Source organism: Manis javanica, chromosome 11 (genome assembly GCF_040802235.1).
Source record: "Manis javanica isolate MJ-LG chromosome 11, MJ_LKY, whole genome shotgun sequence".
Taxonomy (NCBI): Eukaryota; Metazoa; Chordata; class Mammalia; order Pholidota; family Manidae; genus Manis; species Manis javanica.
The window spans coordinates 86654353-86682334 of NC_133166.1; the positions used below are offsets into that span (position 1 = coordinate 86654353).

The window sequence follows — 27982 nt, forward strand, 5'->3', positions numbered from 1 at the left end:
GCCCAGCCCTGCCCGGCCCCGCGCCTCCCCAGCTCGAGCCCTTCTGGCCGCGAGCCACTCGGGCGGGGGGCTGAGGCAGAAGGCTCCGAGGGGGCAGGCGGGCTAGCCGGCCCCCGCAGCAGCCACCCCGGTGCTTACACGTCCCCTCCCGGGAGGGACCCGCACCTGAGCCCGGACCCTCCCCCGGCCGGGCCACGCTGGATCCGCCTCCCGGCCCGGGTCCCGCCCGCCGGCTGCAGGTGGGCTGCAGCGCCCGAGCCGCGGGCAGTGGGAAGCGAGGAAGGCGGTGAGCCGAGTCCGCGCGGGCTGCCGTCCGGGTCCGGGCCCCCGCTGCCGCGCTCCCCTCCCTTTCCCTCAGGCGGGGCGCGGACCCGCGCGCACGCCCTGTCGCCGCCGCCTTGTCCCTCCGGGCACCATGGAGCTCTCCCCGTCGTCTGGAGGAGCCGCGGAGGCGCTGTCCTGGTCGGAGATGTTCCCGGCACTGGAGTCCGACTCGCCGCTACCCCCGGAGGAGCTGGAAGCGGTTGTCCCAGTCAGTGGGGCCGTGGCTGGTGGCATGTTGGATCGGATCCTTCTGGAGTCCGTGTGCCAGCAACAGAGCTGGGTCCGGGTGTACGGTAAGGACCCTGACCGTTGAAGAGGCTGGTGTATTATTCTTATCTTTACACGGGCTGAAATTCATTCCCCAGGCTCGGTCCCATTCTCAGCCTCCATCCATCCTGGGTCAGTTTCCCACATACCTTTTTGTTATGTGGTACATTTCTGACAAGTTTCTCCAGACTGGTGCTTGGGTAGAGAGATGTGGTCTTCGGACCTTTTCAGGCACCTGCAGTAAGTTTAAGGTGGAGCTGGGATATGCAGTCTAAGTACCAGGTGATTACTTCGAGGGAACTGTCAGCCGGTCTTGCAGAAGGTGGGATGGAACACCCCATGAAACTAAGTGAGTGGGGTTTCGTTTCTCTCTCTTGAGTGAGGCAAGGCTGGAAACCAAGATATATTGAAAAAGCTTAGCAGAGGATAAGATAAAATGAAATTGAATTAAAAACCCGAAATATTTATTTAGTGGGAACAGACTAATCTATAACCTCTTTCTGAACTTCACTTTCCAAAGGCAGCCACTTAGTCCAAGGGGTGTGGATTGTTTCAGATTGCACTATTGTTTCTGGTTCTCTTTGTAAAGTGACTGGCTTGCTACTCAGCAAGTTAAAAGTGATGAACACACTGAAACTTTCCCTTTCTGCATTCCTGGTAACCACCTCTTTAATTAAAACTGAATGATGAGATTCTGTTAGGAGGAGCCTTGGGCAGCATTAGAAGCAGGCTGATTCTGAAAGCTTATAGCCCAAGGATTTATATCCTGGCATTCAGGATTGGGATGTAGCTTTCCAAAATATTGAAATGTTAAGATGTTTATCACTTAGCTCACATGAACACAAAAGACATTAGTAATGTAGCTGAGCATCAGAGGGCAAATTTGAAGCACCTGCCATCAAACACAATGTTAAGCTATCCTGCGGTCATGTGCATCTAAGCCTGTAGTAATCAAGTACATTACTATTCCTAATTTTCTCCATCCGTCTGAACAGTGTGTGTGTTTACTATTCAAGAGTGACCAAGACTTACAAATTATCTTTCTGGATAGTTTAGTTGATTTCAACACTTCAAGTCCATCACTATCAGAAAGATCACTGAACTAGGCGTCCAGAGGTTTGAATTTTTGTCTCCATTCTGCCACTAAGTAACTATGTGATTTGGAGCAGATAAGGTCATTTTTTTTGACCTCTGATTCCTCATCTATGAAATGAATGGATTAAATTAAAGAATCTTTTAATGGCCTTTCAGTTCTAAAATAAATCTAGCAATTCTTATCCAATACTTAAAAGATTTATGTGTGTACCATTTTGTATTTTGCTTGATTTTTATAAATGTTTCCAGATATTATTCTAATTAACTGAAAGAATTAAAGCAAAGGAGAGGGAGATGATGCAAGGTCACCTAGTTCATTCTCAGCAGTTTAAAAACTTTAGTGCCTGATTTTTCATTTACCTGCTAATCCCACTGAGCTGGTAGTTTATAAGAAAGGTTCATGAGAATCAGAAAATGGGCTTGAATTAAAATTTATTGGTGGTTACATTCCCCAGTCTACCTCCTTCTTATCCTTATACATGTTTCTTTGGCATATTGTTTTTTATATGAAGTTAGAGAGAGGGTCATGTTACTGCAAGAATATGTACATATTGTAATTCAATATTGTAGTATCCAAAACTAGTCTGTCTGGGTTTTCTAGACCTAGCATTAACTGTCATTCTTTGCATGTAACCCATAAAAATGTGCTTTTTTTTTTTTTTTGGGTAGTCCATTCCTTGGGCTAGGCTTGAGATATGTGTGTGTGTGTATATATGTATATATTCTTTAATATATATGTGTAGATAAATACATATATTCTCTCACACACACATACATACTGTGCATTTTAGTGCCAAGTTGAAAACTTTTCCACTGCCTTGTAACTTTTTTGTCTTCCCTATCAGTTAACCAGAAGTTGTTTGTATTTACTGTTAGTACTGCTACTTTCCTTCCTCTAGGGCAGCTCATCCTGGATACTGGGCTTTGTTGGTTGTAGCTTGATGTAAATATTTCAAAACTATCTGAATCTGAATGCCTCTTGGCTTTTCTATGCCCTTAGCTAGATTTAAGTTGCCTATTGTATAACTCTTTGAAAAGCTTTGAAGTAAAAATAATAGAATGTAGAAAATCAGTTTGGAAAACCCTAGTTCATTTTGGTTTTCCTGTTTACTTCTTTGTTTTGTGTGTTCAAAATCCTGATTGTTTTGGAATATCTAGGTTCTTCTATACAATTTGAAGACTTTGATGAGTGTAGTTTAATATTTTTAAAAGAAATTCAGAAACTGAGTATCTAGAGTACAGCTGGGGTTTGTGAACCTGGGTTTTCATTCTGGCTTGGCCACAAATTGGTTTTCTAACTTTGGGCAAGTAATTTTAACTCTGGTGGGCCTAGGTTTCTATATAAAATGTGGAATCTGGAGTAATTGGTATCCATGTCCCTTTTAGCTGGAGAGCTGGCTGATTGTGTAGCCTGTCTATTATTTTACCTACAACTGGACTACCAATTTCAGCCTGCCTCTTGGGGCCAGGCATCAAGCAAGTTGCCTGTTGGGGAATTCTGGGGAGCACTTTTATTAAAAGGTCAATGAACTGAGTTTTGAAAGAGGAATGTTGAGGGCAGATATATGTTTGTTTGAAATGATTTTACAGGATGGGAAGGTGGGGAAGGGGATCTTGCTCAGGTCTAGCTTATTCAGTTTTGAGACCTAACCCAAAATAGCCATGTGGATTATAAGGTAGGGTGCAAAACAAGGAGCTGTATTAAGTGCTGCTGGCTTCTGGCTATGGTTCATGTCCTCTGCAGTATACTTAGGTTTGAAGTCAGTATGCAAACAAACAACAAAACATCCTTCCTTACGCCCAAGAATATCTTAACAGAAACTTTTAGAAAAAATGTTTTATTACTTTGCGTCACAAAACTTGAAGACTAGGTACTCTTTTGAGTTTGCTATTGACAGGTCTGGTTCTTTGGTTGATAATACATATATCCAGAGTTTTCTGTATTACTATGATTGGAAAAGTTTTTTGGGATATATTCAGAGCTTTATAACAGGAGGATCTATATTTAGAACACAATCAAACGCACATTTTTAAGACACAGCTAAGAGAAAATGTTTATGCTGTCCTAGCCTTCACTTTCTTTTAGTTGTAAAATGTTTCATTTGTTTTATTCTAGTCTTATAATAAGTTGTGCCCATGTCCTGTCAAGACTATAACATTTTTGACATAGGAGAGTCTGTCTTGTTTATCTTTGTATTCCTATCTTGCTGCCTCGTTCATTGTCATCATGTCTAGCAGATTGGTACCTTGCTCATAGTAAGTTGGTGTTTGTTGAATGTTGATCCATCCATCCTCTGACCTTCCAGATCTCAACCTGACTGTTTGTATGGGTTGTGGAATGGCTTAAATGAAGGCATGCCACAAACAGCTAAATATGGATGCAGAATCCAAGAGCATCAAATGCAGAACATTTTTCAGATATTTATAGCCTCAAAGCAAAGTCAATTGGCTGAAAAAGCCTAGCAAAAGGAAACGGGAGCAGCAAAGCCAGCCTTGCTGTCTCTGCTTTCTGGTAAACAATGAGAACATTAAAATTAACTACTTTACCATGACTGGATGGTGAGTATAGGACACTATTTGAGAGAACTTTAAGATACCAGTCTCCAGTACTGCCTGCATTGGAGCTCTGCACCCCTCCATACAACAGTTATGCAAGTACATGCACAGATGTGTTACTGAAGAGCTAACGAGGAAGTATAGTTATAACAATAAAGTGATCACCAAGAAATCATATAGTTTTTAATTTTAATAGTATTGGCAGGACTTATGTGAAATATTCAGGTAATGAAATAAATAGCACCAACGCTATTGCTTACCATTAAGCTAGTATGCAGCTCATTGTTTATTGGTGACTGATGGGGACCTGCTGGGAAACTTCTAAAGGCTGGTAGTATTTCAGCAAGCAGAAGAAAAAAGGGAATTAATCATACCGCATGAAGTATCATATAATTATAGATATGTGACAGTGGAAGTTTGGTAAGAATTTCTCATGAACTGGATATGAGTTGATGGGGGCAGAAGTCTTACTTTACCCCCATTGTGGTAAATGATACTGCTTATGCCTTACAAAGGATGAGATATATTTTATTGCAATTTTAGAGACTATGTCTCTATATTTACTTAAAATGTTGCAACTGTTAACAAGCCCAGGAAATTGTTTCATTTTGGTCTAGTATGAATTAGATGTGACTAACTCACTGGCTTTACAGAATGTTCTTAGCATAATTAACTTTCAATATTCTTAGCAAATCACTCATTCTTACATGTCTTAAATATGCACTCCATGACTCCTGTTTTGTATTAATGTGTAGAGGAATGAAATTGCTCAGCCAAGACTTAAAGTTCTGTGTGCTCCAGCTAATTGATTGCCAAAAGGAAATCAATGAATGTGTACCCAAAACACACCAAAAATGTTCATGTTACTTAAGTGCTTTAATTTCCTCAAATACTGTTAATTGAACTTTTACAAATGAGTATTAATATTTTAAAAGTTCTTTGGATCTTAAACTTGATCCATACGTGTCATTGACTTTGAATGTTAACACATTAATTTCCCTTGATTTTATACACATTTCTTCACTTAAATAAGTTCTTCACTGAAACAAGAGAGAGCTTCCAAGAATGCCTAGGTAGCTACTGTTTATTTTAGATCATACTGATTTCAATAGCCCTACTTCTTTTTTCTTTTGAGAGAAAATCTATGTATCTCATTTAATTGTGTTCTATTAATGTTTACAAGTGATGGACAATTTCCTTTATAAGATCCTAGCATTTTTCTACCCTCAGTCGTGTTGGTTTATTGCTATTTCATTTTCAAGGGATGAAACTATTTTTTTTCCCTCAGGTCCATCCATTTCATTGGTTGGTTATATTTGCTCCATTTGCTTTATAATTTTTGTGCAAATATAATATGGATTTTAAATCTGTTTTCTGAATTATTTGGGGGTAAATTGGAAACATCAGACCCTTTGCCCCTAATTAGTGTGTATTTCCTAAGAACAAGGACATTCCTAACATAATAGTACATAAAGTACAATTATCAGCATCAGGATATTGAAATTAGTATAATACTATTATTTAATCCCCAGCCCACATTCACATTTTCTCAAGTGTTTCAGTGATGTCATTTATAACTTTTTTTCCCAGTCCAGAGTCACACAGGGCATTTAGTTGTTAACATCTCATTTAATTTGGAAGACTTTTGTTGTTATCTTCACAGTTTTGAAAAATTTGGGTCCATTATTTTGTAGAATGTCCTTCATTGTGGTTTGTCTGATGTTCCTCTATAGCTAGATTCAAGTTTTCAACGTTACACATTTTGGGGAGGAACGTCACCCCAGGAGTGATGCTATGTCTTCAGTGCATCACACAAAACATGTCAGTTTTCCCAATACTGAGATAATAACTTTGATTATATGGTTATAATGGTATTCAACAGGTTTGTCCATTATAAAGCTATTATTTGAGGTAGGTAGAAAAAAAATAAGATATATATATTTTTTATTTTGGTATAATTAATCTACAATTACGTGAGGAACGTTATGTTTACTAGACTCCTCCCATCACCATGTACCCCCCACAAACCCATTATAGTCACTGTCCATCAGCGTAGTAAGATGCTGTAGAATCACTACTTATCTTCTCTGTGTTGCACAGCCCTCCCCGGCCGCCCTCCCCGCATTATACATGCTACTCGTAATGCCCCCTTTCTCCCCCCCCCCTATCTTCCCCCCTTTCCCCCCATCCTCCCCAGTCCCTTTCCCTTTGGTAAACTATTAGTCCATTCTTGGGTTCTGTTTCTGCTGTTGTTTTATTCCTTCAGTGTTTTCCTTGTTCTCATACTCCACATATGAGTGAAATCAGTTGGTGTTTGTCTTTCTCTGCCTGGCTTATTTCACTGAGCATAATATGGGGGAAGATATTTTGAGAACTTTTACAACTTATGTGCCAAAGTTCACCTTCTAGTTTAGTATTCATTGATAATTTCTAACTCCAGCTTTGCTTCTGTATTTACTAGTTGTCAGTTAACTGTAAAAAGAGTTGTCTCTTTAGAATGAAACTATTTTTGAAGAATAAAACTATGAATCCATAATCACTTTTCTAAAACCATTTGGACTAGAGAGTTTCAGAATTCAACATTTTTTAATTTTAGAAAATATGGTGTGTATACAGTGACATAAATGCCCTAGTGGGATCTGGAGCAACATCCAGGAATCAGTCATGTTAATATGTCTGAAATTATATACGTATTCACATTAAGTATGGCATAAGGCTATAAATAGTGCTATGTCAGTGCAGGTCAAATTTTAACTGCTAGAGAAGTTATGAAAAAAAGGTTTTCAGAGCTTTTTGGATTTAGGAATTGCAGGTATGGAATTGAGGATATGTACAAATTTTCTGACATAAATAATAATGTTCTAGAATAAATATGAAATTCATTGAGAATATTTGTAAGGATTGCCTTTATCTTTTTCAGATAATAAAATCAGTGCATACACTTTAAAAAATTGCACACAGTTGTGTGTCCTATTATGTTGAATGAAATAAATTACTCTGTTTAGCCAAAAAAAAAAAAAAAAAAGAATTCTCATGCCAAGGAAAGTAGGCTTTACTGAGATTACAAAGCTAATGGTGGGAAGGCAGTGGTTTCTAATGCTTTGTTTCATTAGAACGAAGGATGAGGTCAGTTGAAGCACAGGGTTTATGTAATTGTTCTTTTCAATTGCTCTCTTCAGTGGCATACAGTGATTTGATCACCTTTTAAGTAGTTTAACCACAAAAAAGCATTCAATTAATGAATGAGTTAATCTAGAAAAAATCCAGCTGTCTGCTCCCTTGTCCCTCCTTATTGAAATAACTTTTAAGTAACTAGAGAGGTGTTGGGTCTTGTTAACCAGAAGGAGGAGTTTGCAGTGTGCTCGGGCCCTACTGAAATTGCTTCACCCTGCTTTGGCAGAGGGTAACTGCTCTCTGATGTTTGTAAAAACACCTTTCTTTCCAAAGGCTATCAAGTGCATCTCAAGACCAATAGGTAGAGAACTCTACAAATTTAATGTACCCGATAGGCAAATAGTAGGGAAAACAGCTGTGCTGAGGCCCAGCACAGTAGTGTTTGTGGGTGTACTATGAACAAAAGAAATATAAATTAAACCCTTGAAGGTATGACAAAACTTCATATGCCAGATGGTGATACTGAAGTTATCATCTTCCTTATCTCTACAGCAGGGTTCAGATGTTGGGAGGCTGAGTTTTACCTTCCCTTACCAAGTGTTAGTTGCGTTAATTAGTTGTCTGCACCTCCTTTGCTCATTAGAGTCCAGTTTATATCTTTATTACATTCTAATCCTTCAGAAATTGTCTTCAGCATTGCTCAAATTCTGTTTACATGTGTCATTTTCAGCGGGCTTTGTAAATAATCCCTGTTCCTCTCCTGAGTTTAAGTGATTGTTAATACTTGCAGATACTGTTTGGGAGAGAGGAAAAGATTTAGCATAAGGCAAGAAAATGACATTCTAAAGAATAGTGTGAAAATTTAAAAAGACACTTTAAAGTTGATAGTCCTAAATATTTTTAAAAATAATCCTTTAAGTTTCCTCATTCAGGAAGGTTAGCTTATTCCCCAAATTGGGGACAACTTCCACAGTTCAGCAAGATTAGAACTCTTAACCACAGATTCCCTAGTCTTCTGTTTTAGCTTGTAGATGTTACTGCATTCCCCTTGGGAGATGGCTTTTCAAAGCTGAAGGTCAGGAAAACTGGACAGTGAGAAATACCAGACTGTTAGTTTCAGTCTTCAAGGGAAATACTGAAGTACTATTGCCTAGGTAACAGAAAACAAAAATTGACAAAACATCCCAAAGTGGGAGGATGAGCGTAATCTCATAGTGATCCTTAAGAGGCAGGCTAAGGACAGATTAGATATATTTCATCTCTGTTTTCCTAAATTCTTTTTTTTTTTCCCTAAATTCTTTATCCACAAATTTTTATTCTGCAACGTTTTCAGGAAATTTGTATGTTTCATTTATGACGCTTAGAACTCTGGATAATACCTAGTAACTCAACATTCCTTTTTAACTTTCTAACCTCTCTGATTCATGACACTAAAAAATTAATACCTTTTGTCTAATTATGAATATAATCCATGCTTAAAGAACATGAATTATGGGAAAATCCAAAGGAAATTAAAATCACCTGTAATTCCACCTCTCAAATAACTATTCTTTTAATATTTCATTGTATTTTGTTCTAGTTATTTCTGTGTTCATATGTACCTTTTGGTACATATTTGGTATCAGACTGCATATATTTTATATCCTACCTTTTTTTTAACAGAGTATTTTCTTATTTGAAAAAATTTTAAGCATTTTTCAAAACATACGATTTATTTAAAAAATTTCCTTCTTTCAAAATTCAAAAGGCTTAAAAGGATATTCCATGAGGTCTCTCTCTTCCTCCCCACCTGTCACTTGCCATCTGACAGGCAATCACTGTCCCCTTCACACAATCAATAAATGTCTGAAATTCCTGTACACCTTTCTATACCTATTCCCTGCACCTACAAGCAGATAAATAGAAAGATAAATATGTAAAAACAATGCCAGAAGTGGGGTCCAAGAAATTAATTTAAATAAATACAAAGTCATGGTTTATGCAAGGTTAATGAAATGACTGGAGCAAGTCTGCACAGGAAGTTGGCCAGTGAGTTCTGGGGGTTTGGAGCTAGTTGTTGTTAATATCAATTTGGATATAAAGCAATTATCATAGTTTTTGCTGTGTTTGTGCTTTTCTTCCTCCTTTTTTACACCGGTGACAACCCAGAATAGGAATTGATCTGTACCTTTGTTATTTCTCCCTTACATCCCCCATACACACACATATTTATTAACATTTCTTGTATATATTTTCCTTTCAATTTGTAAAGTGGTTCCCCATTCTTTTTATGTTTGTAAAATGCCTGGATGAATCAAAATTTATTTAACCAGTCCTCAAGTTTTGCTGGTACAAGTGAATGATCTTGAATATATTCCATTTTGCTTATGTGTGAGTACTGTTATCTGAGAAAAATTCATAGAATTGCTAGATCAAAGACATGTATATATGTAACTTTGAAAGATATTCCCAAATTCCTCTTCTTAAATTGTACCTATTTATATTTCACCAACAGTGCATGAAAGTGCCTATCTCCTCACACATAAGGATTTATAAAGAATTTTTTAATTTGACAATCTAAAAGGAAAAAAATATATTAGTTTAATTTTAACTTTTCATATCTCTTATATTAAGTGTAATTGGATATCTTATAGAGCCATTTGTCTGTTTTTATTGGGTTAGGTCTTTTTCTTAGTGATTTGTAGAAACTCTTAGTATATTAAATAAAGAGCCCTTTATCTGCAGTAAGTTGGCAGTATTTTCGTTTCTTTTTCCTCTTTGAGGAAACTTTTTATGCAGTTGATGTACCAATCTTTTCCTTTATGGTTTTTTGGTTTTATGTCATAGTTAGAATGGCTTTTCCTGTCCTTGTTATGAAAGAATTATCCCATGGTTTCTTTAATACATCTTTGTTTTCATTTTTTACATTTAAATCTTTGATCTGTTTGGAACTCATCCTGGTATAAGGTATGAGATGGATACAATTTCATTTTTAGAAATAGGGCTTTTCAGTTGTCCTAACACCATTTGTTGAAGAATCCATCTTCTCCTTACTGATCATTTACTAGACTGCCATTTGTGTTTTGACTTATTTGAAGATTTTTTACTCTTATCATATTGGTCTGCCTGTATTCATGTGCCAGTATCACACTGCTTTATTACTGAGGCTTTATACTATGAAAATATAATTTGTTAATGACTCTAATTTACTTAACCATTTTCCTATTTTAGATATTAATAGTTTTAAAACTTTTCCTAATAACAGCCTGCTGATCATCTTTGTACACAAGTCTTTGAGTTGAACTGTTTCCTTAGGCTGAATTCCTAGAGGAATATGTTTTTAAAGTCCTGAGACTTAGTGCCAAATTGGTGTGACTTTCCTGGAAAGCAATTCCTGCCACAAGTATATGAAAGTATGGCTCATAATTTTAGTTTCTACTCCTGTATTACTCCTTTCAACCTACTAAAGTATTTTTACATAGATTTCATGTAGTACTTTAAGCATTACTTAGCACACATTAAATGTCCTAAAGAGTTCTAATGCTTATAAGATTGCCCTTCAAAAATGGAGTTGTTTTTCCAATGGTATTCCTTTTGATTAATGGCATATTTCCAAGTGAATGAGGGAAGGACATGAGTATAGAATCAAAGCAGTTGGTCTGTGAAATGTCAAATCCATGATCACTTATACTACGTTAGACTGTCCAACTGAAATAGCCTAACAGGAACAAAATGTTTCAGATATACTCTAAGAAGGACATAGTTGGTGTCTTTTCCCTCAGCTATTTGTTTTTCTTCTACTCTTTGTTTCTCAAAATGTTTAGAAGGAACTGACATTCATGAATGTTCTTTTGAACATGATTTGAATATAGGTTCATTTAGTTTGAGCTGGATGAATGACTGAAGTGTATACTTTATATAGTACTGTGTTAATGACTGAGTTCTTTAGCATGGGATTAGGGATTAATTAGTTTATTATAATGTGAAACAAAGCCAAATTCAAGGAATGGGAATGGCAACAAGAACTAACATTAATGACAAAAGTAATTTAAAATTATTTTCTTCCGAAAATAAGGCCAGGAATAGGAATTGGATTTTTTCAAATTTCTAGAGACCATTAACCAGTTAACCAAATTTTATCTTTTTTAAAGGAACTAGTTTTTTTAGAGCAGGTTTAGATTCACAGCAAAACTGAGAGAAGGTACAGAGATTTCACATTAACCTCCCTTGCCCCCACACATGCACAGCTTCTTCCTACATTATCAACATTCCCACCAGAGTGGCACATTTGTTACAATTGATGAACCTATATTAACATTACTAGTTCCTAGTCCATTAACACCCAAAGTTCATTGTTTACATTAGGGTGCACTCTTCATGTTACACATTCTGTGGGTTTTACAAAGGCATAATGACATGTATCTGCCATTGTAGTGTCACACAGAGTATTTTCACTTCCCTAAAAATCCTCTCTACTGTCTGTTCATCCCTCCCTACTCATTACCCACTAGCCTCTGGTAACCACTGATACTTTTACTGCCTCCATACTTTTGTCTATTCAGAGTGCTATATAGTGGGAATCGTACCCAAATTTTCTTTTATCAGTTAACTATTTTGTTAAGCATGCAATATATAATCATAAGCTTGTCTTGCTAAGTCAGAAAGGAGCAAATTTAGAAAGGAACAAAGGAGCTTGAGTTTTAACAATGATATAGCACAATTTCAGAGTATAATGAAGAATCCTGTATCTAGTTAATATTGTGGAAGTAGGAAATTTTTTAAAAATTAAATTTGGGCAGGATATAATATGTAACTGTCTTGTTCCCATGATTCACTTAGACTTGACTATGTACAATTTCTTCTCTATTTGTATATTTGAAGACTGCGCCTAAGTAAGGAAACCCAAAACCTTTCTAGTGCATGTTCCTGTTTTGAAATGCGTCAGCTTTGCCCAGGGGGTTGGTGATTGGTAAGTCTATATGGTAAGTCTGTATTAACAGACAGACCCTGTAAAAGATAGCAAGTACATTGTCTACCAACTAACAGAAGATATGTTCCAGTATCTAAAAAGACTACCTTTAGTATTTGCTGGTTTCATAAAGACTTCATAGTTTTTTTTTCTACACAAATGAAGATTATATGCTTATTTTTGGCCCTAGTTTGCTAACGTGGTTGAGAAAGAAAAATATCGTATGTGGTGATTCCGATTGAAATACAAGGATACTCCAGAGGATTTGGCATGACTGTATTTCTTGCTGTTTTATTCAGGTCAGAAAGTCCTAAACCATTCTTTTGCAAGTTGACTCTAAATCAATTGAAGAGGAGATTTTTTTAGTTATTTGACTTTAGATTGTGTTTTTGGTGTACTGTACACCCTGTTATGCCCAGAGCATCACCTTGAGAGAAGCTTTACTTTGTAATGTCTACTGGCCGATAATCATTCTTTTCCAATAGTTTAACTAGCAATGATGTTTAATGTTTCCCTATATAACCAGTAAAGATTTTCCATTTACCTGTGAGTATATTATATAAAATGATGCTTTTACAGAGTTGCTTTTTTCCCAACAATCTCAAAATACTCAGCCTTTTTTTTTCTTTTAACAAATTTTTAGAAGATGGTAAGTCTTTTCTCTATTTATTGGGCAAGTAAGCATGAAAAAATTAGCGATTTAAATTGGTGAAGTAAGATTAGAATCTGAGTAATATTGGAATCTGAGTTCCAGTCCAGTACTTTTTTGGAAAGACTACCCTGTCTCTGTTATTGATGTTCATAGTTAGTGTTTTCAGTTTAATATATTTTATCTTAATATATATTACAAGCTATTTAGAGTAGCACTTTTATGCTTTGTTTTCTTAGAGTTTTGCAGCATGACTTCTAGTTTGTCTCCCTCTTTCAGAGCCATGTAGGTAAGAATGGATATTGAGTGAAGATTCTAGATGGAGTAACCAATGCACTCTTTTGCATTAATTATTTTTCTTTTATTGTGGTAAAGTATATATACCAAACTTCATTTTAACTATTTGTGAGTGTGCAATTCAGTGACATTAGATATATTCACAGTGTTGTGGGACCCTCACTACTGTCTATACCCAAAACTTTTTTATTATCCCCAACAAAAACTCTGTACCCATTGAATAATAACTCTCCCTTTTCCTCTCCTGCTAGCCCCTGGAAACTGCTATTCTAGTTTCTGTCTCTATGAATTTACCTATTGTAGGTATTTCATACAAGTAGAATCATAGAATATTTGTCCTTCTGTGTCTGGCTTATTTAACTAAGCATAATGTCTTTAGGGCAACATATCCTTATAGCTTATATCAAAATTTCATTCTTCACATAGCTGAATAATGTTCCATTGTTTGTATATACCATATTTTGTTTATCCAGACATTTGTCAGTAGACACTGGGTTGTTCCCACCTTTTGGTTGTTGCTGATATCAACATTGGTGTGCAAATATCTCTTTGAGACCTTGCTTTTAATTGTTTCAGATATATACCTAGGAATGGAATTGTTGCGTCTTAATGGTAGTTCTGTGTTTGACCTTTTGAGAAGGTACCTTTTTACACCCTATCAGCAATGCAGAAGGGGTCCAATTTCTCCTCATCCTTGCTCATGCTTGTTATTTTCTATTCTTTTTTATCATGGCCATCTTAGTACACATGAAGTGGTATTGATTTTCATTTCCCTAATGATTAGTGATGAGCATCTTTTCATATGCTTATTGACCATTTTTATATTTTCTTTGGAGAGATGTCTATTCAAGTCCTTTTATATTTTTAGAAGATATTCATATTTTTCAAATTGTCATTGATATTGTCAGTTATTTTATTTATTAATCTTAACTCTAAAAACAGTGACAATGGTGAGCATAACTATAACAATGATGGCAAAATGAAATTTCTTGGGTGCTCACTCTGAGCCAGGTGCAGTTTTAGGTACTTTATGCCTATTAATTTATTTAATCTTTCATAACTATCCTATGATGTAAGTACTTGATTATTCTTATTTTTGAGGAATCAGAGGCATAGAGCTGTAAAGGAACTTGCCCAAAGGTCATACAGCAAGTAAGTGGCTGATGTGGGACTTGAATCCATGCAGTTCACTCTTGACTGTATACTTTTGATTACTATATAATTTGGCTTCTCAAAGATAAAAAATTCAAACTTATTATAAAAAGCATTCAGTGTGATGTTTATTAATTTGAAACTTGATCTTGTGGTTTACCTATGTGTTTCACAAAACACCGTAGTAATACCATAGTAATATTTGATCTGGATATGCTTTGGACATCTTTATAGAATTATCTTAAGTTTTATTAACTGTAGGGAACATGAGAAAGCTGTATGTGGGTGAGTGGTGTGAATATTTCTATATTGAAAAAAGGTTAAACAAAGTCTGTTAGCTATCTAAAATTTTTGTATTTTTAGCCATAATACAAAATATGAAAATAGGGTTTTTCCCCTATAAATGCATGCCTTTCTAGGCCTATTATTTATGTTTGATCAAACTAGTGAGAATACTGCAATTTAAGAGACCACATAATCTTAAAGAACCATGAGTTGTATTCATCTGGGGCATAGCTTTATTTATTCCATGATTTACATTTCAAGTGGCTCTCTACTTTAATATCAGTAATTCTAAAAAGAAAATCATAAAACCAGGTAGACCCAAACATTGATCAGAGCTTGGCCATGTAACAATTATAGAATTCACGTGGTCATTTCTAAGAGCCCAGGAACACTGGCATCTTGACAGGCTGGTTTGCTTTCATCTTAGTTCCTTTTGAACCTGCTATCCTTGCAGTGCATGTGCTTTATAATTTAAATATATCCTAAGGTTTGTATTTTAAGGACTTAGAAACGTAAAACATGATTCATACACAGTAAACTATGTGAATCAGTTCTGAAATTTAACTTCTTTCCTGCTAATAGATTGCAGTTCTTCAAAATCCGTGATTCTTTTGAACTGTGGACAGTTTAGTAATGGGAAGTGAGTTATTCTGATCAATTTATACATCTTTAAGTTAATCTGTTATATTTGACATGTAACAAACTACATATTTAAGTGTGATTTGATATGTTTTGAAATGTGTAAATAACCATGAAACCATCACCACAATTAAGAAAATGAACATCTGTTCACTCTAGTTTCCTGGCATCCCTCTATGTAATCTTCCCATCCTATGCCTCACAACCCATTACCAGACAACCATTAATCTGCTTTTTGTCATTATAGATTAGTTTGCATTTTCAATAATTTTATATATAGAGAATCACATAATATATACTTATTTCTAGTCTGGCTTCTTTTATTTGGCACATTTTGAGATCTATCCATGTCATTGTTTGTATTAATAGTTAATTCTTTTGTATCACTGAGAAGTATTCCATTGAATGGATATTCCATAATTATTTATCAGTTCAACATTTGGGTTGTTCCCAGTTTTTTGGCTGTGACAAATAAAGCTTCTGTGAACATTTGCTTAGTCTTTGTGTAGACATGCTTTTATTTCTCTTTGGCAAATACCTAAGAGTGGAATGATTCGGTCATATGTTTAACATTTTAAGAAAAAGCCAAACTGTTTTCTGAAGTGCTTGTTCCATCTTATCGCCTGCATGATGTGACAGTTTAAATTTCACTGCCTAACCAACACTTGGTATGGTCAGTCTTTTAATTTTAGCCATTCTAAGAGATGTGTAGTGATTTCCAACATGCATTTTTCTGATGAATAACAATGTTGAGCATCTTTTCATATGTTTATCAGAGATTCATATATATTCTTTAGTGAAATGTCAAATTAAATACTTTGTTTTTAAATTGGGTTTTCTATATCAAATTATAAGAATTCTTTGTATATGTTGGACATGTCATTAATCACATATGTGATTTGCAGTTGTTTTTCCCACTGTGGACTTGCCTTATTACACTCTTAACAGTGTCTTCAAAGAATAGAAATTCTTAATTTTGATGAAGTTGATTTATTATTTTCTTTTCCTTTTGCTGATTGTGCTATTGGTATTTTATTTAAGAAATCCTTCTCTAACCTAAGATCACAAAGGTTTTCTCATACGTTTTCCTCTAGAGGTTTTATAATTTTAGGTCTATGATCTACTCTGATTTTATTTTTGTGTATTGTGCAAAATAAGCATTTGAAATTCATTCAAAGAAATATGGATGCTTTATTTTTCCAGCACCATTTGTTTAAAAGACTGTTCTTTCTACATTTAAATGCCTTTGCACCTTTGTTGGAAATCAAATATTTGTGTGGGTCTTTATCTGGACACTCTCATACTCCATTGTTCTCTTGTGTATCTTGACTCACAAGCATACTATTTTGATTTATATTTATAATAAGTTTTGAAGTCAGGTATAAAAATTCTCCTTGTTTATTTTGGCTATTCTAGGTCACTTGCCCATATCAATTTTAGACTCAGCTTGTCAATTTTACACAAAAAGCCTGCTGGGATTTTGAACAGGGTTGCTGTGTTGAATGTATTAATCAATTTGGGAAAGATTAATATCTTAACAATATTAAGTCTTTCAGTCCCAGAACATAGCACATCTTTCTCTGTATTTAGTCATCTTTAATTTCTTTCTAGAAAGTTTTCAGTGTACAGGTCTTACACATCTTTTGTTAGATTTACCCCTAAGTATTAATAATTTTTGATGATACTGTAGATTATATGATTTAAAAATTTTAATTCCAATTATTTGTTGCTAGTATATAGAACTACCATAGATTTTTGCATTTTTGCCTTGTATCTTGAAATCTTCCTAAAGCTCACTTGTTATTTCTGGTGAAATTTTTATAGATTCTGTTGGTACTTATATATAGAGGATCATATATATTATCTGCAAATAATAACAGTTTTATTTATTTTCTAATCAGGATGACTTTTATTAATTTTTCTTGCCTGATTACCTAGCTAGAACCTCCAGGGTAATGTTTCATAGAAGTGTTGAGAGATATCCTTGCCTTCTTCCTGATCTTAGGGAGAAGCTTTCACCATTTAAAAAAGCTTTTACCATTTAAGTGTGATGTTAGCCTTAAGTTTTTTGGTTGTTTTTTTTTTTTGGTAGATGTCCTTTATCAGTTTGAAGACATTCTCTTCCATTCCTAGTTTCCTGAGAGTTGGTTTTTTAAAAATAAATAATGGATTTTGAATTTTGTCAAAAGCATTTTCTGCATCTATTGAGATGATCATTTGGTTTTTCATATTTAGTCAGTTAACGTTAATTACATTGATTTTTGAGTCTTAAACCAGCTTGCCCTCTTGGCATGAAACCTGCTTGGTCATAATGTACTATCCTTTTTGTATACTGCTTGATTTAATCTGATAGAATTATGCTAGAGAATTTTGTGTCTACATTGATGGAGGAATATTGGTTTCTAGCTTTCTTGTGATATCCCTCTGGCTTTCATTTCAGAATATGTTGATATCATAGTATGCCTTCTTTTTTAATTTTCTGGAAGAATTTGTGTAGAATTGGTATTATTCCCTGTGCATTTGGTACAGTTCTTCAGAGAAACCATCCAGATCTGGACTTCTCTTCATGGGAAGATTTCTTCAAATTCAGTTTCTGTAATAGATACAGGGCAATTTAGCTTATTAATCTCTTCTTGATGAGCTTTTGTTGTTTGTTTCTTTGATGGATTATGTCCATTTTGTCTAAGTTGTCAAATTGGTATCAGCATCAAATTGTTAATAATTTCCTTATCCCTTTCATGTCTTTAGAATCTCTAACAATATTGTTTCTCATTCCTGATATTGTAAGTTTGTCTTCCCTGTTTTATCCCCCATCAGCCTGGTTCAGGTTTATCAATTTTATTGACAATCAAATTTTGGTTTCATTGTCTTTTTCCTGTTTCTTTTCTTTTTCCTTTTTTTTTAATTTCACTGATTTCTGTCAGATCTTTATTATTACCTTTCTTCTGTCTTCTTTGGGTTTCATTCATTATTCCTTTGCTAGTTTTTTAATGTAGAAGCCAAGGCCATTGCTTTGAGATCTTTCTTTTTTAATTAAGACATTTTAATGCTGTCAATATCCCTCTAGGTACTGCATTGTTGTAGTAGGTCCCTCTAGTTTGTATCCCACAAATGTGTTGTGTTTTCATTTTTATTCAGTTTAAAATAATTTCTCATTTCTCTTTTTGATATCTTCTTTGACCCATATGCTACAAAGAAGCATATGATGTAGTTTTCAAATATTTGATGATTTTCCAAATCTTGTGGTCAAGAATATAGTTTGTACGATTTGAATCCTTTTAAATTTACTAAGACTTGTTTTATGGCCCAGAATATAATGTGCACTTAAAACAAAGTATATTTTTCTGTTGTGGCGTTTAGTGTTTTATAAATGTCTGTTAGGTTTAATTGGTTGACAGTGTTGTGCAAATCTATATTCTTCCTAATTTTCTATCAATTATTGAGAGAGGTTTGTTGAAGTCTAGCTGTAGTTGTGGATTTGTCTGTTTTTCCTTGTAGTTCTATCAGGTTTATCTTCATGTATTTTGAAGCTTTGTTTTTAGGAGCATAAACATTCAGGTGTATTATGGCCTTCTGATGAAGGCATAATACCATTTTGTTCTTTATCATTATGAAATGGCCCTCTTTATTCTGGTGATAGTCTTTGTTCTAGAATTTGTTTTAGCTGATATAAATATAGCCACTCCAGCTTTCTTGTGATTTGTGTTAGTTTGATTTCTTTTTACATCCTTTTGCTTTTAACCCACTTATCTCTTTATATTTAAAGTGAGTTTCTTGTAAGCAGCATATAGTTGGGTCTTAATTTTTTATCCAGTCTTTCTATTGGAGTAGACTATTTATATTTAATGAGGTTATATTAATTATGTATATATAATGTAATGCATTGGGTTTAATTTGAATGGTTGGGTTTAAGTCTATCTTAAGATTAATTTTTTACTTGTTCTGTGTGTTCTTTTCTTTTTTTACTCTTTTAGTGCTTTATGCATGAACTGCATATTTTTTGTGATTTCACTTTCAAATTTCTTTATATTTAGTGATTGCCAAATAATTTATAGTATGCATCTTTTAACTTACAACAGTCTACCTTTAAGTGATACACCACTTAATGTATAAGAATGCTATAACATTATACTTCCATTTCTCACTTTCTGGCCTTTGTGCTATTGTTTTTATGCCTTTTGCTTATAAACACCACAAGGAAATACTGTTTTTGCTTCAAACAGTCAGTTATATATGCTATTGTTTTTATGCCTTTTGCTTATAAACACCACAAGGAAATACTGTTTTTGCTTCAATTAGTCAATTATATTTTTAAAGAGATTTAAATAATATGAGCAAATATTAATTTTAGTTTCAGGCAGAAGAGTAAATCTGGTCCTTATTAATCCATCTTGACTGATAACAGAAGTCCTCTTATATCTGGTTTGGACCTGAGTGATAACATGTCCTTGAGTGAATTAGTAGTGTTCTTTTCTTTTTGCAATTTCAAATCTGGCATTTTCATATATTCAAGGAGGTATGATCTTGACCTCTGGAGCTCTAACAAGTTGAGTTTCTTTAGTGCCTTTTACTTATTTAAAATCAGTGCTCCAAAGAGGTCACTACATTTTCTTAGAGTTACCACATAGTTATCTGACTCAATACAATAAAAAATCATCTTATGCCACTTTAAATCCCTCCTAATATAACACCAATTGTTAGTGGCATAGGCCCTGACTACAAATTTCACAGCACATCTCTTTCTATGCATATATGGTGGAGTGGAAGTTGGGAATGCTTGTTTGACCTGAATAAATCACTAGATACTTTCTTCCCTTTTTTGAAGTGCTTATTTTTGGCAAGCAAGGTCAGTTTTTCTAGGCTTAGACCAAATTTCCTAAGCTTCTTACTAGTAGGTAATTAAACTACTAAATCATGCTAATTATTAGGTTTTTTTAAAAAACAATTTTTGTTAAATATACAGGGGGAAGCAAGGGTAGGGGAAAGTTGGTGAGGGTTCCACCTTGGGCTCATAGACTTACTACATGTTGTAGTGCAGGCAGGACAATGATGTCCATGTTTGTGGGGTCACCAAAGATATTTTGACAAGAAAGAAAATATTGACTTAGGAACAAATACGGATGTTGGCAGGTTTAACCTAAGGCAAAATTATGTATGGGCTCTGTCCTAATGTTGCTTATATTTTACTCAGGGAGGTAATTATTAAATAAATAAAAAATAATATAAAATTACAATTCTAACAAGTACAATGTAAGAAGGTACATGGTGTCCTAAGAATGTGTAACTAAATGCTCTAATTTAGTCTGGCAAAATAGGGAAGACTTTTTGTGTCTAAGATTAAACAATAAATAGGATTTAACTGGGTAAAAGGGGTTAGGAAAGGATGAAGAGGATAGTGTGTACAAAGGTCCTGGTGTTACTGAGGCAAATTTGAGGAACTCTGAATAAAGGCCAGAGTGGCTAGATCACAGATATGAGAGGGTACATGGCATACAGTGAGGCTAGACAAGTGGCCATGTGTCAAGGGTTTGGGCCTAGAAGATGATGCCTGGTGTGTTTGCTTTAGAAAAAAACCACTCTGAGAGCAGTATATGGTAGATTGGTGTGGTTCAGGGAGGCCATTCTAAAGGCTGTTGTAGTTTGGACAAAATATGATGGTAATTTGGGCTAAGGAAATGATGGTGGAGAAGAGAGAAGTAGACAGATTTGAGAGATATTTAGGAGATGAAAATGGATAAGATGTGGTGAAGGGTTAGATATGGGACGCGGAGAGATGGGGAGGTATGTCAAGGGCAATTTCTAATTTAATAGTGAATGAATACTGGTGGGATGTGGTACAACACTGAGATACAGTTTTTTCCCCAGGGAACCGGAAGCATTTTTCTTCAAGGAAAATGTGTATTTTATACAGAGATGTTTCAAAATCCTATTCATTCTTTAGGATGCAGCGCAAATATGATTTCTTCCTTGAAGTCTTTCTTGACACCTCTTTGCCTATTTTCCCCCATACTTTCTTTCTCTCAACTTGTATTAAACTTTAATTTCCATTTCTATTATAGAGCTTTCTATCATTAACTTGTAGTCTAGTTATTTGTGTATATGTTTTATTTCTTTTATTGTGTTGAAAACTGCTTACTGAAAGGGAGATTTATTCATTTTGGTAGTTTCAGAACTAACAGTAACTGTTTCTTCAACAAACACATACTATGGCCTTATGAAGGAGTGGGTTGCATGAGTGAGTATACCATTTCAGCATATCAGAACTCTTGTGTACATTAAGTTATCTACATACAAGAAGAATTCACTAGGGGTGGAAAGGTTTCTCATGATTCCATCATTTAGACTATTAACCATTATTAAACATTATCTTTTTTTAAAAAAAAATACTTCCGTTAAATATGAATGTTTTTCGTCAAAGTTTCTTAACAAAATAGGTTGTTAATTTTTGTAAGTATAGATTTAACAGTCATTGTGCAATTGATGAGCTAATAAGCATAGACTTTATATAATGTTTAATATTTGTATAGGACTTTATAACTGTTCAAAGCATATTCATACATAATATGTCTCAGTTTAATTTCATAACATCCTGTTAGATAGTTAACATAAGTATTGTTCTTATTTAGCAGATTGATCCATGCCATATATTGAAGGATACTTTTGAAGACTTTGGAAATGAGACTATATTGTTTTTTTCAAAGATCAAAATATTCCCTTTTACTTTCCTAATAGAGTTAACTAGAACCCTTTGAGTAATAAAGTAAATGATACTGTTGTAAATAGTAATCTTTTCTGATGTTTTGACCCAAGTAGCTTTTTGGGCTACCATCTCTATCAGGTTTAATTTTCAAGAACTCAATTCTAAGGATTTTACAATGTTTTATATCTGAGTTTAAAAAGCCTTTGAATAGCTAATAGTTTAAATTTTATAGTAACAATAGTTTTTTGCTGCCTTTTAAAATAGATGTACTTTTATTTTAAAACAAAAATATTCCTTGAGTGAAGGAAATAGCAAGCTTATAAATGAAGCACAATTGAAATTTGGAAGAGGAATATTTTTTCAAGTTCTTTTAATGTTTATAGAGAATCAGCAGGATCCCAGTAACTTTCTTTTCCCCAAGTTTTTTCAAATCACCTGTTTCATAATATACTGTCAAGTTTTTCTAGGTATCATCAGACTCACTAGTCTCTAGTTTCTGAGACCTACCCTTACCTGCTTTATGAAAATCAGTACACCTTCAGAAGTTTTATGAATAAATTTCTATCTCTTTCCAATTTCCTCTCAGTGTTCCTTTAAAAAATGTATTTTGTTCAGAGATTAAAGACATTTGTGCAGGTATTGGACATATATGATACACTTTCTTTTCACATTCTTCATAGCAGCTTTGTAAAAATAGATAGGGTTATAGATGAAGAAACTGAGTCTATAATGGGTTGTAACTTGCTCGGGGTTAGAGACTCCAATCCAGTGTTTGATGTACTTTTTACTAACAGAAATTAAGTAGTTCTGCTTTCTCTTTGTCATTTGTTGTCATTGCAGTCTCCCCTCAAATTCTAGACCTCTCTCTACTTTGTTCATGTTTCTTTATACATAGCTTAAAGTACAACCAAAAAACCCAGTCCTGCACTTGTATTTTTAGCATTTTATACAAACCTCACCTCGTCTTTGGTTTTAGTCTTCTGGTTACTATTATCTTTCATTTTTGGGTTTCTTTGGAAGCTTTTGGAGACAGATGCTCTTGAAAAGCTAAGCCTGGCCCCAGCACTGCCTCATTTTTATTTATGAGATTCTGTACCTTGAAGACAAAGGACACCCTGAGTCTTCTCAAAGGAGCATGGAATCCATGGAGCTGACTCCTATTGTTAACTGATGAAAAAAATCCATGACTGAATATGCCACCAGCCTGAGACTCGTGAAATGTTCAACTTGAGTGGGTTTGAAATGTTAGGTGAAGTGTGAAAACATTAGTGCGCTTTATCAGGTATCCTGTTTTTGTCTGGCATAAGAAAATATAGACAAGTATGGGAATGTTCATATTTTATAAAGTTAACATCAAAGTTGAAAAAAGACTGAGTATTTTGGGAGGCTTTTTAAGTCAAAAAGAAAATGTATTTGTCTTCTTTATGCTTAAGTCAAAAATGGAGAAAACAAAATTGACATGGCTATTTGCTTAAGTAATATTTTCAGGTCTTCACAGAATTGAAGACTGTGGTAAGAATGCAATAAAAGGGTTTGTTTGGGTGTCAAAAATGACATGAGAAGCCATCTATCTGTTTGTATCCTAGAACATCATCTTAATGTGTATCTGGGAAGAAAATGAATCAAACGAGTGATTCTTGAACTGACCTGTTTGTTAGAGGCAAGTATGTTTGTGGTGCATGAAAAACCTTTATTAGAGAGCTAGGATTTTTATAACTAGTAAAGTTCATTTTTGGCATATCTTACCTAAAATTATAGCTGCGGTTAGAGTAGTCTGATGAATCTATAATATTTACTTTCAATTTCTTTGTCCACACACCATTCTGGACCATTTAATTGTACAGCATTTAAAATTAATTTTTATTTTTAGCTCTTAGTTGGGTTGATTAGAGACTAGTGGTAATAAATACCAAGCATGGTATAGTCTGTGGATAGAGAATGCAGAATTATATGATAACATATAAGTGCCAAATTCAACAATTTGACTAGTGTTACTAAAAATGAGTCCTTTATATCACCTACATAAGATTCACTGGGAATGCTTGTTAAAAATTTAGATACCTGGACCCTTCCTATCCCCATCTCCCAGCAATCAAAATTATGGGGAGCTATGCATACTATTTACATTTTAATAAGCACCCAGGTAATTTGGATGCATATTGAATTTTGAGTTCTCCTTTTACAGAAGATTCAACATATTATACATATTGCTCTCTTGTTTGAGATGGTTAAATTAGGAGATCTTTGAAGGCAGGGAAGAAAGATAAGTTTTAAATTTAAGAATCAAATATTCTGTATGCCTTCAACTTATAGAGTGATGTCAATTATTTCTCAAAAAAAAAAAACTGGACAAAAAGTTTTATCACCTAGAGGAACTAACAAAAAAATCAAATAGATTTTTAGAGGTTTAAAACAAAGCTAACATATAATTACAGTGTTAATTTCATTTATTGGTTTCTCTTGAGGATGCAGCTGTTACTTAAATTTCATAGTTCAGGGCTTTGGACATCTAATTTTTGTTTAAACATGGTAGAAAGTTCTATTTGACTTTTAAAGATTACATTTCAATTCCTATTGGGGTGAAGAAATACAGAGAAGCTACACATTCATCTTTTCTTCTGGTCCCCACTTCACTATATTCTCATTCCTAGTGTTCTTCCACATGCCAGTTTTTTCCAAAATTGGCCTTGATTTAAAAGATAAAAAGAGAATGGAGGGAAAGAGTTGAGATTTCTTATTCAATGCTGCATGAAATTTGGTATTACGACATGTTGTTATCTATGTCAGGATTTTCAAAGAACCCCCTCCCCACCCCCCACCACATACACACATCAGAGGGAATATCCAGAACCCCAGAAAATGACAGCAGGTCTGCTTATGGGTGCTCCTGAGGCATTTCCTGAGCCCTCTAGGGCATTGGGTATAAAATTTGAAAACCACTGTAAGAGAGATAAGTTAATATTTATTAAATTTTGAGTAGAGAGAAGAAGGGAGAGTCCAAAGTTCTGTGAAAGATGTTCAATACTTAGAGCAATGTTTTTCAATCTATGGCAGTCTTGCCCCCTGGCAACATTTGGCAATGTCTAGAAAAATACTTTGTTTTCACATCTGGGGTGGCAGGAGGGGAACCACTGGTATCTAGTGGACAGAGGTTGGAGTACTGTTACACATTGTGCAGCATGCAGGACAGCCCTTCTAACAAAGAATTATCCTGCCTCAAATGTCAGTAGAGCCTACATAAAGAAACCTTGCCTTAATGAAAGAAGTTTTCTAAGATGTGATTTGGTTTGTAGACCATACTCTAAGATATAAATAGCTTGGTTTACAAACCATATTCTCTGAAAATAAGAGTTCTGTGGACAAGAGGCAAATGTTTTTATAGGTGAGTAACTGGGAAATTGTCATAATGTTACTGTTAGGTTACTCTTTCAATAGGATGTTCACTTTGCAGAAATTTTTATTAAACATAAGTTTTCTTTAAACAGTTTTAACAAAATCTTTAATGAGAAAATGTTATCTATATTTTAGATATAATAACCTATAAGATTACATAAGATGTGCATTAAGTGACATGAGAGTAGCCTCTCTTTTAGAATTGCCCTCCCCGCTTTGAGGGTGGTTCTCTTTTATTTTGTGACCAGCTTTTATAAGCAGAATGACCTTAGGAAAAAAACCCCAAAACTTTATTTGCTTTAATTGAAGTGGGTTGACTTGTTTTTACAGTAGTACTATTTCTAGTTGTACAATCTCCTTTCTCCATAAACTTGTTTCTATTAATGCAGCATCATTTAAATTCAGTATTAAGTGCTATTGTAGAGAGATAAAAAATTTGAGTTTAGAATGTTATGTTTCCATCTTTGAGAAATTATCTCCTACCCTCCTTAGTTCCTTCCCAACAGCTAGTCATAGGACTATTGTAAGGAAATTGATGCCCAAACATTAATTAGAAAAGTATGTTAAGGAAGTTCGGGTCACTCAAAATGCTTGCTTCAACCTTGTTTCCTCTTTAGTGGATATGTAGCATTTCAGCCAATTCCTGTGGCATTATATACTAAGTGTAACACATTTCTGATTGTTTTTGCTTTACAGTTCTGGGGAAATTCAAGTGTCTTGTGAGTACTGTTGTTGGAACTATAGTCTTACTACCTTATCTCAAAGTTTTCCCTTAGTTTTTTTCATAAGGCACTGGGATGGAATCTCTTCATGGGCAACATAGAATGTAACTTTATTAATTTGGGTTGTTTAGGAATCTAGTAACTAGACATGGAGTTTTTTATAAATCTTGTAAAAAATTTAGTACCTCAGTGTTTTCTATGGACATGGAAAATAACCTCTAACTAGCTGCTCTCATTTCACCCAGTTTATGGTCACAGTGGTTAACACAGGTTTTACCAAACGTTTATTGTTTTTATTTCAGCACTAAAGTGGTAGAAAATGGTTTTATTAAGTAGAAACATACGGCATTTGAAAATAATTTTACATGCTGTAGAATCTATTATCTTCCTGTTTTATGTGAAATTTGCTACTTAAGTGTATATGGGAAAGTATTTTTGCATTCATACTGGGTAGAAGCTGCCACCTATGTCTGGTGACTGGGATTTGTCAAGTAAGTTCCCAAAGAACTGTTTATGCTATTGCATAGCTCACTTTTCAATTTATTGATCACTGTTTGGTTATTTCTAGTATATTGCCATGATGAACTTTGCACCATGTCTCTAGAAATAAAATGCAAATTTGGAAGACAAAACTAGAAACATGTTTTTTATTTTTTAACCTCTTTTCCAATTGAGCAAAGTAGTACAAAACTAGATGGTCAGCTGTTGTCTTATGTATTGCATGCGTAAGAGTACTTACAAAAGCATAAATGTCTCAGTTGATAATAGTATTCCAGGTTTTTATTGTTTATTGAGTTATAATTTACATATAGTAAATTTTATCCCTTTGCATTAATTTTTTAAATTAAGTATCATTGATATAAAATTTTATCCCTTTTATGTGTATAATTCTATGAACTCTGAGAAGTATAGTCATGTAAATGTCCACAATCAAGGTAGAGATTATATCCAACATCCCAAATGGTAGCCTCATTTTCCTTTAGTCAGTCCCTTTCCATCTCCTAGCCCTTGGCAACCACAAATCTGATTTTAATCCCTATACTTTTGTCTTATCCAGAACGTCATATAAATGGAATCATAGAGCATATAGCTTTATATGTATAGTTTCTTTAACTTAGTGTGATGCTTTTGAGATCCCACCATTTTTAGTTATTTTATTTTTGGATGTGTCAGTATTTAATTCCTTTTCATTGTTGAGTAGTATTCTGTTATATCAGTGTACCACAGTTTATTTGTTCACTACAAATTCATGGATATTTTGTTTTCAGTTTTTGGCAATTAGGAGTAAACCTGCCATATTTGTTGGTGTGCAGGTTTTTGTGTGGGTTTATGTTTTTATTTCTCTTGGGCAAGTACTAGGAATATTGGATTGCTAAGCCATATGGTAAGTGTTTTTAATTTTATAAAAAATGTTTTTTAAATACTGCCCTCTCTCCATAGATATACACATGCACACACAATAGTAGAATGTACGTAATATCAAATTGACCATTTCAACCATTTTTAAGTGTACACTTCAGTGCCATTAAGTACATTTACTTTATTGTGCAACTGTATCCACCATCCGTCTCCATAATTTTTTCATCTTTTCAAACTTAAACCTAATACCTGTTAAACAGTAATTCCCTGTTCTTCCTCTTCTTGTCAGCCTTGACAACCACAATTCTACTGTCTTTATGAATTTGAAGTAGTCATCCAGTATTTGTCCTTTTGTGACTGATTTGTTTCTCTCAGTATAATGTCTTCAAGGTTCATCTGTATTGTAGCATGTGTCAGAATGTCCTTCCTTTAAAACCTGAATAATATTTCACTGTATGTATAGACCACATTTGTTCATCCAG

General features: G+C 34.5%; 1 protein-coding gene across 4 annotated transcripts in view; it reads left to right on the forward strand.

Moving 5' to 3' along the window:
- Positions 1-281: 281 nt before the first annotated feature.
- The window catches only part of RASAL2 (RAS protein activator like 2), a 396637-nt gene continuing 368936 nt past the window's right edge, over positions 282-27982 (forward strand). For all 4 annotated transcript variants that reach the window (XM_037022379.2, XM_037022384.2, XM_037022380.2 and 1 more), the window contains exon 1: positions 282-617. In XM_037022379.2, the coding sequence (XP_036878274.2) occupies positions 416-617 (202 nt within the window). In that variant the 5' untranslated portion in view covers positions 282-415. The remainder of the gene's footprint in view (positions 618-27982) is intronic.